At 37.8% G+C, this 16,952-nt stretch overlaps 2 protein-coding genes across 2 annotated transcripts; one reads left to right on the top strand and one right to left on the bottom strand.

Moving 5' to 3' along the window:
• Window positions 1-2,237: 2,237 nt before the first annotated feature.
• LOC116286778 (proline dehydrogenase 1, mitochondrial) lies at window positions 2,238-11,564 on the top strand. The gene is made up of 12 exons (XM_031693352.2): window positions 2,238-2,557; window positions 3,274-3,479; window positions 4,628-4,668; window positions 4,843-5,057; window positions 5,563-5,694; window positions 6,533-6,594; window positions 6,957-7,041; window positions 7,459-7,551; window positions 7,666-7,812; window positions 8,354-8,625; window positions 9,061-9,149; window positions 9,603-11,564. The coding sequence occupies exons 1-12, from the start codon at window positions 2,285-2,287 to the stop codon at window positions 9,794-9,796; spliced, it is 1,809 nt and encodes a 602-aa protein (XP_031549212.1). The 5' UTR covers window positions 2,238-2,284; the 3' UTR covers window positions 9,797-11,564.
• LOC116286779 (matrilin-1) lies at window positions 10,841-15,118 on the bottom strand. The gene is made up of 6 exons (XM_031693353.2): window positions 14,823-15,118; window positions 14,410-14,436; window positions 14,131-14,326; window positions 12,770-12,922; window positions 12,134-12,333; window positions 10,841-11,808 (listed from the first exon to the last, which is right to left on the bottom strand). Exons 1-6 carry the CDS (start codon window positions 15,034-15,036, stop codon window positions 11,750-11,752), a joined length of 849 nt encoding a protein of 282 aa, XP_031549213.1. The 5' UTR covers window positions 15,037-15,118; the 3' UTR covers window positions 10,841-11,749.
• Window positions 15,119-16,952: the final 1,834 nt, after the last annotated feature.

Genomic DNA, 16,952 nt, shown 5'->3' with positions numbered 1-16,952 from the left:
GTGCTGTGGGCGTGATGGTCGAGTTTTTTAAATGGATGATCACTTGCTTTGATTGGTGTAAAATAAGTACTGTTCGTCAATTCCGTGACCTTAAAATGATCTTATAGGAGAGAGGAGAGTGGTAAGAAGCAACTGTATAACTTTAAGTCTTCTCAGAAAACATTATCTCGGTCAGCTCGGGGCTAGTTCCTGGGTGCTTACCATTTACCAGGAAATTGATTCCGGTTGGAAAAACAAATGGTATGTTTTATTCAACTTGGTCTAGCCCCATAAAGTAAGCGCCCTACTTGAAAGAGTATAATACATGCAGATCCCTAGCTCCGAAATAGTCCTGATTCCTAATTTATAGCGCACTATGAGAAACTACTCTTAAACCACAGCGCGCGCGGTGAATCAAGATAAGACTATCCCAATAGACTATGGGACTTAGACCATGGCGAGAAATGAGAAACTTACTCTGAAACCACAGCGGGCGTTGACACGAATGATGAACAGACTATAGCTCAAGGGACTTAGACCATGGCGCGCTATGAGAAACTTACTCTGAAACCACAGCTCGCCTTGGCGTGCTAGCGTTTTAATTGTTCCTCGTTCCCAGGGTATTCTCTTCTCGCGCCTTCGAGCGCCGCCAACTTGAAAAAAAGCGAGAAGAGAAGGCCCTTGGAAAAACGAGGTTGGTACTCCTCTTGTTCAAGCAGTGTCGGGTAATTTTGTTGCGAGTGTATAGAGTTGCATGTTCACGTGACAAGCAACATTTTTCTTTTATCATAACACGACTACTTGAAAATAATTTCGAATAAAATAAAAACATTGACAAGTCAATGTAAGTTGTATTCTATTTTCTCATTTTTGAACATATTGATTACATATGCAAATAATTAATGACTTTATTTTGCATATGCGATCATTTTTACTGGTTTTAGGATTAGTATCCAAAACGAAAACAAACTGAATCTGTATCAATATAACTTCAAACAATACTATGCCCGCGGTAACTGAAGTCTAAATGAAAGAGGGGTCTAGATTTTTGGTTTGGAATAGTACATAAAAGATAATGTTAAAACATGCCATGATATCTTCGCTGATTTTATGCTCCGATCTTAAAATGGGAGAAAATAATTAGTATGCAAATAAAAGCAAGTAATTTAATTCAACGAATTAGACATTTAAGACTCAAAAATGTTTTGAATTTCAGTTTCAATTTGCATTGCTCTTTAAGACTAAAAGATTTTTATGATATAATGTATAGTACGGATAAAATAAGCAAATACAACTACCGGCCATTTTAATAGTGGTTTCATATAGGCGTGTCTAAATGATGGCAGCCGGTCAAATTGAGCTCGCAATAGCATAATCTTTTGTTTTAAGAATCATACAAGTGATGCTATTGGGTCGATACAATGCATGCTTACTTACATCGCATCTGAATGCATCCATTTATTATTTTTTTAATATAACTCTAACTCTCTTCCAAAACGTTTTTCTGGCGCCGGCAGTTTTCTACATAGTCATTAACATGCTCAAACAGAAATGGAGCCCAAGTAGACTGAGGGAGGGAGGGACCGTATAGGTTCCAGAGGTGAGGGAGGGGAGGGGGAGACTAGACCAGCTAGTCCGCTCTTGTACTTTCCAATTTTAGTTTTACTTGTGGTTTTCGATATTCCGTGAACTCAGACATGTTGTGAAATTGTTGTTGTTGTTTTTTTTTGTTTTTTGCTTTACTGCCGCCAATCAAGAGCATGAGAGGTAGCGACTAATTATTTTTGATTGACGGCAGCGAAAAACCAAATTTTTGCGTACGTGCAGCTTGCAACTGCCGATATCGAAAACCGAAGTATTTTAAAAGGGTGTTCTGTGGTTCTTGGAATCGTACCCTCATTCACGCGTGTCTGAGCACATGCAATCATGAATGGTACAGGCGCGTACAAGTATTCGGCTATTGTTAGTTCAGACACTTATAAGTGTATATGCTTGGCAACTGGGAGACAGACGTTGAATACTACGCCTGAGGGGAACTGAGGCTTATTATCAAATCCCTTCATAAGGCAAAAGTATTTGCTATCACTCTTGTTCAAAATACACTTTTATTTTCATTTTTATTAAGATAAAGTCAAAATAATAAAATATAACCTTTCTAGCACGTAGCTTTATTTTCATTGACCCGCCATATTGGTACTCTCTTCTCTCAAAACAGGAAAAACAAGTCTTTTGACACGCTTAGAAAATACTATAAGTCCCCAGGGGTACGGGTGAGTAGGGTCAGTCAGATTGATTCAAACAAAACATGGCGTCAAAACTTTTTGGGAATGATGCTTTAAAATACCTCCGTTTACCTCTCTATAGAAATCTTGGAGTCCGTTGTCAATCCATAGGATCTGCTAGTACTCATATTGACAAGAGATACGAACTAGAAAATGCGAAGAGGGAAAACGTGACGAGATTTGCGTTTGATAATTCAAGGGAAGCGTTTCGTTCGAAGACCAGCCTTCAGCTTCTTCGCGCTCTGCTTGTCTTTAGACTGTGTTCAATAAACTTTCTTGTCCAAAAAAACCAACAGGTGAGTTAACTATGAGCAGCTGTAACTATATTTTTAAACAAGCTTTTGGTATCTTTTGTTTTGGATATTTTTATTTTATGAATTGAAGTTTATTGCGTAACTTGTTTAGTATTAATAAATTCATAAACTGAAGCTCTGAAAAAACTTAAACTCATTTAAATAAAAAAAATAAAAAAAATAAAACTACAGCTCCTACTCGACTGGTACGAATGTTTTTGAGCTTACGAGAACTATTAATATCCTACCGTTTCAGTTTTCCAGGAAGTAATTTTTGTTTATCGATTAGTAAGAAGCTTAATTGCTGTAAATATTGAACCAAAGTGAATCTCAAGTGAACAATGAGAAACTTTTCTCTTGCAGATTGTTTGAAAATTTTTCTTTCTATTTTAGAGATATATGTATTATTTTTAAGTCTATTGAAACTTCTTCAGCGTTGTACATGTTGTTGCAAATAATCGTCTTTTGTTTATCTATACTTTTGACATCTCTATGTGCTATTTTAAAATATTTATATAAAATTTAAATAAAGTGAGCTATCATGCATGCATGTATCTTTAACCTTGTCATAATTATTACACAACAACGCTCATGATATACTTTTGGGATCTTAGCTTCCGTCAGTTAAAAAAGGAGCTCAGACAGATGTAATTATTGTTTGATGGCAGAAAAAACAATAGGAAAGAGATCATTTTTTGAATAACAATTTGTTTTTTAAGTTGATGAAGCTTGGTCAAAGAATGCTGGGGAAAGGATTGTTTCGTAAGTTAATGAAGGCCACTTTTTATGGTCATTTTGTTGCGGGAGAAGACCACGAAGCCATCAAACCAACCATCTCAAAGCTGGAACAATACGGTGTGGGAGCTATTCTGGATTATTCAGTAGAAGAAGATTTGAGTGAAGAGGATGCTCAAAAAGCTATGGGGTATGTTGACTATAGAACCAAGTAAAGCCTCATGTTACATGTCGCAACTTTTAGCTAAAGCTTGTCTGAACGCAGTCACATCGCAACTACATTTGCCAAGGCCTGTGAACCCAAATGAATTTTAAATCAAATTCACAAATCACATTTTTGATGTTGAATTTAATGGGATAGTGATGAGTTCTGGAGTTTAAACAGTGCATTGTGATCATACACACACACACACAAACAAATAGAAAGTAATTTAAAAAAATGCTTTTGAGAAGAAAAAATGTGAAAATTCTTGCAGATTCTATTGTTTAAATACTCAATCAGGATTGTATAGTTTGTATAAATAATAATAATAATAATAATAATAATAATAATAATAAAACTTTATTTAAAGAGGGGACACACAACAGTTACAATAAAACACATCGTACTGAAAACCCAGTGGCCCTCTGAAAATTAAAACAATAAAAAACTAAGAAATACTAAAAAATACATAATCGAAAAAAAAAAAAAAATGGAAATGAATCAACAAAATTTAACAACAAACTAAACGTGAATAAAAATAAATAAAATTAAGGAATCTCTAATAAAAAAATAATAATAATAATAACGTAAGACGTTTCCTCCAAGCCAAGAGCACCGCAGCACAGCTCCACTCCAAGTCCTCAGGCCGCAACCTGGAAGACTTGGGGTGAAGCTGGCACGGAGCCCCCATGACTCAGAACAAACGCCTTACATCGCTACTAAAATGAACATGACTTTCATACAAATAATCTAATAATCTAATAAAATGTTAAACTTTCTTTCTGATATCCTAAGTACTTAACGTACAAACCCTTTTTGAGGCCCTTAATTGATTGTGATTGCTTAATGTCATTGTTCATACTGTTCCATAATTTAATGGCTCTAACAGTAAAAGTTCTACCAGTAAAAGTTCTAAAAGTTTGTTTGGGTTGCCTTGGCAACAAATGCTGGTTTATAAACTAGGAATGCGTAAGTATAATTATAGATAATAGGCCATTTCATTAATTTCATCAAATACTTCATGTTATGCTAGGCATCATGGACCAAGGTGCATTCTGGTCTAGTTTGGGTACAAACATTATTTTAACACTATACGAGACCAAATTCTTAACAAATTTTATCTCTTCTTGTTTCAGCAATGATCAGGTCCCCATTGATCAACCTAAAGCCCTAGCAGGTATCCCTCAGCCACTTGCTTTTGTTATTGTTTAATTAATAGTACAATACAGTTATATCATGGCTAATGATAGATAGTCATGATACTTATTACTGATAATATGAATCCAACTGAGGCTTTATCTGTAATATGTGCATTTTTTGAATGATTGACTTATTGATGTCAATACCATAGATAATCCAGATGATTACAAAAAGTACAGATCCTACAAACAGTTTGCAGATCGACGTAAAGGTGTTGTTAGTGCCCGTACATACTTCTATTCTGGTGAACCAGAGTGTGATAAAAGGCTAGAGACGTTTATTAGTTGTGTTGATGCTTCTGGTGGGTCATCATCTGATGGCTTTGCTGCTATCAAGGTTACAGCACTAGGGAGACCACAGCTCTTGGTAAGTACACATTCCTTCCTCCCTTTCTTTACTCACTTCCTCCTTTCTTCATCCTTCTTTCTTTTCTTTCTAATTTCTTTCATTTCTTCCTTCACTTCCTCTATTCCTTTATTCCTTCCTGACACCTTTTCTTCATTCTCCCCTCCTAAATTTCTCTTGCCTTCCTTCCTTCCTTCCTTCCTTCCTACCTTCCTTCCTTCCTGTAACGGTCTTTAAGGCTTAGTTATAAAGAAAGAAGATTGAGAAAAGAGAGCAATAACGAAGACCAAGCGAACATGTGTTGATTCAACTGTATTGTAATCAAAAGACGACACACCCCCTGAGAGTGGGTTGAATTACAAGCTATCCTGAGTTACATAATGATTGTTAACTAAACAAAATAGTATATCGTCACACTTCCTACCTTCCTTCTTTTCATTTTCTATCCCTTCCTCTGTCCCTCCCCCTCCCACCTTAACAAATCAAATATTTATAGCTAATTTATGTTACTCATTTCCCCCTTCAGCTGAAAGTGTCAGAGATATTAAACCAAGTACAAAATTTCTTTGACCAACTGGCCAAAGGTTCTGCAATACAGAATAAGATAGGATCAAGTATTGCCAAGGACCATTTTTTTGAAGGACTGGATAGACTAGGGGTAGGCTGAACTACATAGCTTATTAGGAAACATTCATTTTTTACCTGGGAGGGGTAGGTGTTAGGATTTGGGTGAGTCATGAAAGACAAAAAAATAGGCTCAAGGGGGAGGGGGTGCAACAGCACTTTAACAATAAGAAGAATGGAACAATAGTGCAGGGATTGAGATTGCCCCCACTCCTCCAATCCCAAATAGAAAATGAATGGTCCCTTATTTTAATCAAATCCGCTTGCTAATGAAGAACTTTCAGCTCACTGGAATTTGAAAAAAGCTTGCTTTGAGAACTGTTTGTATAGCAGAGGGCCTGATACAGCATAGGGCAATTACTGAAGACCCCCAAGACCCCCCCCTACAAAACAAAATTTGGTGAGAGAGAAAAACCTTAAACGCCTTATTACCTACTTTCACCTGCCATCCAAGAACTAAACTGTTTGACAGTTGGTCAAACAAAAAGCAATTTTTGGGGGGGGGGGGGGGGAGATCCAATATAATGTGTTGTAGTAATATGAAAGAAATCTTGATATTTTTTGCAAAATTTTACAATCAAATCGCTAGTTATGCATATCAGGATACATCAAATTTTAGAGGTTGGATATGTTTTCCCCCTACATTAACATTATCAGTACCCTTTCAGAACCTGAGAATTCAATGATTTTCTTTTTCAATCCAAGTTCCTGTCAACCAACGTCCAGTCCAATCCCTGAGTCTATACGATTTTGTATTTTACAAAATTTAAAATATTTGCAGAATTCAGAAACAAAATTTCGAAATTGAACAGTATGTCACGGTCCTATTAGTCATACTAATTTATTAAATTAAATTAATTTACTTTTTTCAGGTGCATATTAACCAGGATGAAGCTGATCATATTTTTGATTTAATTGATAAAGACAAGTCGGGGTAAAATTAAATTGATTTTATTATATTTTGTTTGGGTTCCTTTTTCAGCAGTTTTACCGAGTAAGCACCGAATGAGCTCCGAGTGAGCACCGAGTGCACAGCGAATGAATGTCGGACATGTGCGTAGAGAATAAACCCCAAGTGCGCAGCGTATGAACACCGAGCGCGCAACGAATAAACACCGCAACAGTAAACCATATTTAATGAACACCGAGTGCACATAGCGAATGAATGCCGGAAGTTTGGTACATAGATATCGAGTGTGTAGTGAATAAACTCCGAGTACACAGCGTATGAGCATTGCGCGCACAACGAATGAACACCGGATAAATACCAAACATTTCCAATCCTATTTGTTTTAGTGATATCGACGTGATAGAATGGCACGAGTTTCTAACGCCGCAGCTGCAACTATCACATTTGTTCAAAGCTAAACCTACCGGAAATGTAAGTTAATAGCAAACTTAATAGCAAACTTGCGCAATAGAGTGCGCAAAAAAACATGGTGTATGGTCCGGCAAAGGGTACAGAAAAGACAGTATACATTACGGAATACAATTCGGAATATTTTCCCAATGGTTTCTTAACAATTATCCATCGAACACAAAGCTCTGATGCGATCACAAGAAAAATACGTCATAGCTATAATTGCGTCGGATTTTTTCTTTACTAATTAGAAGTCATGCATGTTCATGCAATCGAGTCACTAGCACACGAACCCGTCACGGCCAATGTACAGAACATACTGATATGTCCCACTCTCGTGCGACCCCCGGGTGCGACGTCTGTTATGCGGGTTTGGGGCCCATAGGATCTTATTAAAAAAAACATGTTTTCTATTTCTTTTTAATGTTTTTCTACCAGGAAAAGAGTGGAAAACCTATAATATCTATTCTAGATAAGGATGATCTTCGGCAAATCCAGAATATGAGAGACAGACTCACTAAACTAGCTAAGGTAAGCAGATTAAAATTTTAGCAGAACTTAACCGCCAAACTCAATTTAGCGGCCGCCTTTATTTTATCATGATAGACCGCTTGGCCATTCTTCACCATATTTTCTCTCCTGTAGCATGCAGAAGACCGAGGTGTTCGACTGATGATAGATGCCGAACAAACCTACTTCCAGCCAGCCATTAGAAGACTAACTTTAGATTTACAAAGAGATATTAACAAAGATCGACCTTTGGTTTTTAATACTTATCAGTGTTACCTTAAGGTATATGTGACCCCTGCTGTAAACATGTCATCAAATATAATCTTTTATTGAGATAACTGTTGCGCCCATACTCACACGGGCGTGTCTTGCAGTACTGTGCCGTGCTGTGTCAGTAGTGCGTCAGTAGTGTGTCTACACATGCGCAGGCATAGGAACACAACACCACTCATTCATAAACAACATAAACAGTAATCAGGTGCACTTGGATTGGTTCAATAGACCCCTTGCAGCACGTCGGAATGCAGCTCAATAGTTGTTATTACAGTTTAGCCCAGAATGAGAAATTCTTTTGTTTTGAGAATCATACGAGTGAGGTTATCGGGCCGATACAATGCTTGTTGTCTCATTCGCATCTCATTTGCATCCATCCATAATAACTGCTATTAGGAGGACACAATTTAATTCTCAGGAGATTGAAATTGTTTTTGTTTTTTTTTGTCTTCCAAATCGAACTGCTTTGACGTCACATGCAAGGGGTCAATACTTACTGTGACCGCTAATTTCAACTCTTGAAAGTCACGCAAAGTTTTACTGTTTTTAGGACGCCTACCGTCACGCCCAGGTCGATATGGAACTTGCTCGCCGTGAGGGCTTTTGTTTCGCTGCCAAAGTTGTCCGCGGTGCATACATGGAACAGGAGAGACTCCGTGCAGCCACATTAGGATACACTGATCCCATCCACTCTAGTTATGCTGCAACGAGTGATTGCTTTGATAAAACTATGAATTCCATCATAGAACAGGCAGCTAAAGGCCGAGCTAATGTGATGGTTGCCTCACATAATGAGAATTCAATTCGCTTTGCTGTGCAAAGGTAGTGATTTATCTTGACACCACAGTGCTTTTTAAGGTCTGCTGGACATAAGGTGCAATCTCTGCTCACTCGCTCGATTTCGCTCCCTCCCTCCCTCCCTCCCTCCCTCCTCCCTCCCTCCTTCCCTCCTTCCCTCCCTCCCTACCTCCGTTCCTTCCTCCTTCCCTCCTTTTCTTTTCTTAATTTTTTTTAAAATATTAGCATTGATTTCAATTTTTGTCCTTTCTCTCTCTCTTCTTCTGTTTGTTCCTTTTTTTCTTTCTTTTTTCCTTTATTATCTACTATTTGGACCTTCCTTCATTTCCCTTTTATCTGTTGCAGAACCAAAACTCACTTTCTCAACTCCTCATTTAAGATATAACACCGTACAATTTGAAGGTCAAATATCGATTAACTATGTATTCAATCTGTAGTCTAATGATCTTCTTGTTGCAGAATGGAAGAGCTCGGTCTTGACCCTGATTCAAAACGTGTCTTCTTTGGTCAGCTGCTTGGAATGGCGGACCAAATTTCATTTACTTTAGGTCAGTAATGCGTGGCCTGTTTATGCCACCTGCTCTTATTCCTCTGCTCTTTATAAAAATATTAGCACTGTCCTTCTATTAACTACGATCTGTCCTTGCTTCTAATGTCCCTGATAAATGCATGGCCGCAACCAAGGGAGGTACACGTGCAAACCCCCCCTCCCCCCTCCCCCCTCCCTCCGCAAAAGCTGATGGTCCGCTGACTCATATTTTTGCTTGTGCAAATTCTAGCTTGGATTTTAGATGATCCATTATTCTTTTTTTTTTTTTTTTCATTGCTTGTTTGTTTGTTGTTTTTTAGTTTGTTTGTTTGTTTGTTGTTTTTATTGGTGCTGCAAATCCTTGGAATGTTGTTCCATTTCCATTCCCTGTGTACCCACCCTTCAAGACCCCTGGGCACGCCCTTCTCGTCTCCTATTTGTAAGAATCTCTTGACTTTATCTCCATCTCCAGGTAATGCCGGATACTCAGTCTACAAGTACGTCCCGTATGGCCCCGTAGAGGATGTTCTTCCGTACCTCTCTCGTAGAGCCATGGAAAATAGGGGTCTTTTGAAGGGAATTCTGAAGGAAAGAGCCATGTTATGGGAGGAGTTTCGCCGCAGAGGTCGAGAAAATCAGCTCTTTCCTTTAAATGCATCACTGTAAATAATGTTGAGAATCCGACGATGCGTTCTTCGAATGACCTCAGTGAGATTTGTCCGTCCATGGATTTGTTCGTCCATGGATTTGTTTAATGACCTGCAGGAATTCCGGCTACCTCTATATTCCGAGCAATACGGTCATTGAATGACTTTGTCAGTACGACCATGGATTTTTTCATAACCTTGATAATCCGACCAGGAATTTGAGTGACCTCTATATTCCGACCAAAAGGTCATTGAATGACTTCGGTAATCCGAACATCTCAATTTTCCTGACCATGACGTTGAAGACTTTGATAATCCGAATATGATTTCTTCCGAGAACATTTTGAATGCCCTCTAGTCCTCTAGGTCATCAATTTTTGAAAATGACCTCTATATTCCGGTCATTTTTCTTTAAAATGAACTCTAATTATATGGATAAATAACTTTTATATATTTTTTATTGACATTATTATTTTGAAACTTTGTATATAATTATGTAAAATCAAGTTTTTTTTAGGTTGGTTCCTGAATATCACAGCCTACAATTTGATTATTTTCAAATTGCGCTAGGTTACCCGCTGCAATGCTTCATGTAACTTGTTTCGCAACGCCTTTTCGAGACAAGTTGCAGTGAAAATTGCTCCGTGTAATCGTGCCTTAACATAGGCTAACTTCGTTGTTGGTTTCTTCTAGGGAAAGACTATGCCTAGCACCAAACCATCCTACCTTACATGGGGTCTAAGAGTTTTTTCACATGAACATAGGGAGGTTGTCCCTACTGCTAGGGCTACCTCTTGTTTTTAGTTCCCCTCAGCTGAGGAAGGAAGACAAAATATTGGTCGCTAGCACTAGGGGAATCTTACTTTTATATACATGGTCTCATAATCAATCCTTTGTTGTACTCACTCCATGACTGTTCTCGTTATTGACCTCTAAATTTTTTTATTTGAAACTAGAATTTAATATTTGGTTATATTTTACATTATTTATTTTTTTGGTGTTTTCTTATGTGTGCTTTCGGGTAGGTTATATAAAGCATGAAAGAGATTTTTATTTGATATTATATTTTTCTCTTGGAAATTATTTCTAAATATTTGCTGGAAGCAAGACTTGGATAATGAAAATTGGATAGAAATAGACATTTTGCTGATATTTTCTTTACTTGGATTCCAAAAGATTTATATAGTCTTATTTAATTCTAGTTCTTGAGGTTATAAATCTTTAAAATAACCTTTTACACATTCAATATCAAGATTCTTTACATCATTGGATATCTTTAAGGATTGAAAAGGTCGATAAAGACGAAACTAGTTTCCGTAAAGAATCTTGATTTTTGATGCGTCGAAAGGTTTAGACATAAAGATAGACATGATTTTGTTTCGGAACGATTTTTTTGCGCTTTTTACCTCGTGTTATTGCCTTGATTATTATTCTATTTGCCAGAAACACTTTCTTTGATGAATTAAGAGCTTCTGAATGAAAATATCAGCAATAAATAACAAAGTAGATTGCATGCTATATGCAATTATGTATGTAATTTGTATTTGTCAATGCTTCTGAAAAGCCCTGTAAAGGCCGGTTTAGACGGTACGGGTTTCGCCTACAACTATCGTATACAACACGCTCGCGTTTGTCGTAGGCGATTTGTAGGCTTGATTTACGCGCTACGACTCGAGTTGTAGGATGGCGCGAGCGTGTTGTATACGACAGTTGTAGGCGTAAATCGTACCGTCTAAACCGGCCTTAAAGGGATGAAGTATAATAAAGTATATATGGAATTCTGGAAATTGTTGTACTATATTATACATGCCAAATGGCTGTCATACAAAAGAATCGGGTAGAATTAAACTAACTTTGTTAATTCTAAGGAAACGAATGAGTATAATCATTTGATCAAAGACCATTTCATCTACCAAGGCAGATCGTTTTCCATTGCATCTTAATCCCCCCGGGGGGGAGGGGTAGTAGCACATTATCCTGTCTTGCAAAGACAAGGTCGCTTACTAGGTGAAATGTAGCTTCCTCCAACACCTGTTGAAACATTCAAACTATTATTATGTATGTCCATGATAAATCAAAGGAGGGTACAGACTCGAGTGGATTTCTTTTATTTGGATTTAATGTTCCCCAACTTGGACCACGTATCATTCCCTGGAGTATCATTTCTTTGTTTAATGATTAAGCATGAGAAGACAAATGAATATTGATATAACTCCAACAAGGAATATTGTTCTCAACAGTATAAAACACGGTCTGAAATAGGAAAACATTCTGACACCCAAGACAAAGGGGTCGTCGGTACCCAAGAAACTCTGGGTTACGCCCCTTTCGTTTATAAACCATTACGTCAACCTACCAAGACATATTTTCTTGACAAGCTCATTTCTTGTGTGGATTATTTTACTAAACTGTCCTGTAAACACGTGGTACAGGACCGGGCGAGACGCCATTGCGTTCAATTGATGGATGTCAAAATATCGTCCAACACCAACAGACAAGATTTGAATTCCTCTTCCTTTGATGGCTTTTGCGATATTTGACACGGAATCGCTTGAGCTGTGAAGTAGAAATGATCCTCATTAGTCCAAAGTAGATACAAAGTAGTCCAAAGTAGTTTTGATGGTCTCTCTCCAGGGCTTTTCTCCGTTTTTTTCCTCCCCAAAATCTAACATACTAAATGCTACTGAATTCGATCTGCCGTGCCGTGCCCTGACTTTGATCAGCCCAGAGATTGTTTCAGGGTTTTATCTGTGAGTTAGCCATGCCCTGACTTTGATCAGCCCAAAGGTTATTTCAGGGTTCTATCTGTGAGTTAGCCATGCCCTGACTTTGATCAGCCCAGAGGTTGTTTCAGGGTTCTATCTGTGAGTTAGCCGTGCCCTGACTTTGATCAGCCCTGAAGTTGTTTTAGGGATTGATATAATTCAATTAGAAAATGTTGAGAACACACAAGTTTACACATACTGGGATATAAGCATTCCAAAGTACCTACCTTCCATCCGTTATAACAACAAGGACTTTATTAAACCGCGAACTGGTGCTAAGTAACTGACGATAAGCGAACTTCAAGGCAATTCCAGTCTTAGCTATGGGTTCCCTGTGTACTTTGGCATTACGAAGACCTCTTGCGATCGTCGATATGTTTCTACAACAAAAAGAAAATAGCTTCTGAATGCGCGCGCTTCGAGTCTATAAAAAGGACATAGAACAAAAAGACTCTCCCTCTAGCCATTCACTGAGTCAATGCCTTTATAAAGCTAAGAGTAAACCTAGTTATCGTTGCTTTGTGCCATAAGCTTAGTAGTAATATAATGCAAAACTCTGATATGTTCGAGGGGGGAAACACAACAAACATTGCCATTGCTTTATAATCCACATCTTTTAAAAACACTAACTAAAGTAAGAATTCCTAGTCTGGGTCGGGGAGCTGGTCGGAGAACTTTAAAGTTGCCAGTTGTGACGTATTTCCGGGTTCGACTGCTCACAAAAACCACTAAAATAAAGCGAAAATTCGTTTCTTAATTATTTAACTCAAAACACAGGGGATAGAGGGGCGGGGGGCACTTATCTTTCATTGTTATATTATTTACCGCTGTACATAATATGAGTATGCTTGAGCCCGTCGGATACCGCGCGCTGCAATGCGCGCACTGTGCCTTAGACCTAACGGTTGCTTGACGGCCACGCAAGAGGGAAAAAGGATATTACGCCAAGCAACCGGAACCGTTAGGCCTAAGGCACAGCGCGCGGTATCTGAGGGCTCAAGCATACTCAGCGGTAATAATATAACGGTTAAAAATAAGTGGTCCCCCTCTACCCTCCGCGCTTAAAATTACAATTTTTGATAATAAATCTTGTCATGAAAAAAAAGTATAAGAAAAATAACGATAACTTAACAAATTTCTCGCGCGCTAATTGTTTTGTTTTTTTTAAATTATTTTTATCATCAATAAGAGGACAGACAGATAAAGCTGACGTCAACGAGTGCGCGCTCTTTCTGTTGGTTGTTTTGATCACTAAAAATGAGAAGTTTTTATCGTTTTTGTCATTGTAAAAAAAACAAATAGACATCAGTTTTTATGTGTATGTCCTCTTATTGACGATAGATTTCGTCACCTTCGCTACGCCTCGTGGATACACACTACTTTAACAACGTGATGAAGCAATTTATCGTCAATAAGAGGACAAACATTAAAAAAACTGATGTCGATTTGTTAAATAGAACGAAATTTTGGACCCGGAAGACGTTTCTTTTTATACGATTGACGTCACGCTAATCAATAAAAACCTCTCATTCTTTAGGGTCACCGCTGTAGTACATTCCCCAACGGCAAAGATTCTTCTAATACCTACCCTGTCATGCCAAAGAGAAGTTTCGGCCTTGACGAGTAAGTGACAACCCCAAAACGAGCTTTGTCTTCAGAGATAAAAAACTTGCGCGCAATTAGTCCAACAAACTGAATTAACCGACGGAAGCTACCAGGCTCCACGCGGTCAATATTGCTCGAGGATTCCAATACGAAGCCTAGGTCGACTGTTGCTTTACAAACTACAACAGAAAACAAAGTATATATTTTAGCACTCTTTTTAGTTTTGATGCTTCTTTTTCTTTTTCCCCTAGATATAAATTACCTGGAGCTTTTGGTCCTTTACGATATGCTGAAAAGAAATTCAAATAGAAAAATAGTAAATTCATAAATTTTATCCAACCTTTTCCCAAATAATTTGAAAAGCGAACTATATATTCCAGACTACTTCACCAAGAGTTTTAATCCTATTACACAATTCAATGCCGTCATTGAATAATACAATTTTGTCGCTAGACTCAGACATGAATATGTACCCGGGCTACTAACACTATAAACAACTTTCTTCTATAACAGGAAATACTATCGTTATAGAGAAACTGTTTATAGTATTGTTATGTAATACCAGCTGAAAATCATAAGGTACTAGGATTGTATAAAGATCACAGTTTCAGTGACAAATTTTTACTTTATTTGTTCTATAGGAAGCTCTATTTCGTTAACAAACTTTATACTTACGGCACGGAGGGCATTTTCTAAATCCTGATTGGCCCGTAACAGGAGTTCCTCCCTTGTGTGGTGAGTTTGAATTTTGAAAGAGAAGGTCGATAGCGGCAGGCATCGTCTGCGATTGATCTTGTTCACTGTTCGCTTGCTTAGTTAGAGCAACATGAAATATCACAATAGAAATATAGAGAACGCGAAGAGGACCCATGACCGATCTATGTGGCATACCACAGTTGTTTAGACAATTTCCTTGGATTTTACTGTGGTAGGCACCCTTTTCAGAGTTTTAATGTCATTTCAATTTTTTGACCGACACATAGATGGATTAGTGAACATTTTAATACAATATTATTTTCAAAATCTAGCCTTGGTTTGTTTTAATGTTTTCATTCAATGTTGACAGGTGGCTATAATAATAATATGGTCTGATACGATCACCAGGTAAAAACACGAGAATTTATTTTCAAATTTTTAGCAAACATACATACATATAACATATAATATATAGATTTTGAAATATTATTTTATTATCGATCATAGCTAGCTGAAGTTTATTCTTTCAAATGTGGCATTGAAGGATGAAAAAGTAAATACCGTCATGTTGGTTTACATACGCTTATGCATCCAACATCAAATCCGCTTTTACCAAAGTCGTTCAACATGGCGGTTATGTGATATATTCGTTAATTAGTTAATTAAAAGCTGAGACCAAAATGGCACATGGGAAATGACATAATTATATTATAATTTATTCATTTGCGCCATCCATGCAGTCGGTGTAGAATTCCAAACGCGTATCAAAAACAGTGGATGATGCCACGGGTCGCCGGTCAGAGCATGCATCTAATTAACTTCCCATGTGCCATTTCAGTCTCAGCTTCTATGTTTCTGAACCCGACAACGGTTCTTCAATTGAGTATATATGGCTGCTATTTTGGTTGACAAATCTACCAACGGTTTTGATCAGAATAAAATGTATCAAGTATCGTCTCGTAAGGGCTGTAGTTGCTCATAAGCAGACATCGGAGGAGCTATTCCCATATCATATTGCTCTTGTTTTTCTTTATCAAAATATAATTCATTATTTTCTTCATAATCCTGTGTTTGATCTCTGGCTGATTCGGGTCCATTTTCTTGCTCCGCTATGTCGTAAGTGCTATTACTCGGATTCTCAAACTCGTTCGTCGTGCTGTCGTGTTCGTCTCGGCTATTGGTCGGGTATGATGTCGTCGAGTATTCGGAAGCAAGGTCTTCGGGGCTCGTTGGATAAACCGTAGGCGTATATATGTTAGATGGTTTCTGGGTAATTGGAAGTGTGGTGTAGGTATGATCGAGTCTTGATTTACCTTAAAAAGATGGAAACAGAACGATTATGTTTCTATTCGATCTGTCTGTCTGTCTGTCTTGCTGCCTACGGTGGCCCATAAAGGACATGCAGTATAAGTTAGAACAGTTGCTGCAAGTATAATAGCGAATTGCTGTGACGATTTTTTTCAACTAAGACGAATTATAATCGAATTAAAGTAATATACATCTTTGTAGAGAAACTTCAAGCGATCCTCTTTTGCTTCAATTTGACGTGTTTGTCTTTCCTCAGCACAGAATACAAACGCTCGGAGACTGGGCAAAGCATTCGGGATAGATAGCAATCGGTCATTGAACTTAAGACGAAATGCGAGGAAAATCGGCAAACTTCTAAATATTGCTGAATTGATAAAAACTAAAAAAGGAACAAAACAAATAAATAAATAAATAGATAAAACAAAAAACAAAAAGCAAAAAAAAAAAAAAAAAATTGAGTAGGTTTAATGTTAAGGTAGCCCATCCAGGTATTAACCTTCCTCAGGCGGGCTTGACTCAGTGTCTTGAATGCCCAGATTTTTTCCACTGAACCACGGTTCAGCGAAATTAGCATAATAATAGTCGTGAAAACAATGCACCGAATAGACTAGACTTTTTAACATCAATTTTTCAACCGATTCCGTGCGTGGCAGAGATGCAAGGGATTAGTCGATATGGTCTGGGGGCCGGCTGGTCTCTCCCCTGATGCTTCGGCTAGAACATTTTCTTGCATAATTCGTACACCCAAGGGCAGAAGGATTTAATCGCCGTCAGGTCCGAAGTCCATACGACGCCTCAGCT

This window comes from Actinia tenebrosa, unplaced genomic scaffold (genome assembly GCF_029948245.1).
Source record: "Actinia tenebrosa isolate PJP-AT-01 unplaced genomic scaffold, QUT_ActTen_1.0 PGA_scaffold1__47_contigs__length_23844297, whole genome shotgun sequence".
Lineage (NCBI taxonomy): Eukaryota > Metazoa > Cnidaria > Anthozoa > Actiniaria > Actiniidae > Actinia > Actinia tenebrosa.
The sequence above is the reverse complement of the archived record's forward strand: the minus strand, read 5'-3'. Positions and strand labels throughout refer to the sequence as shown.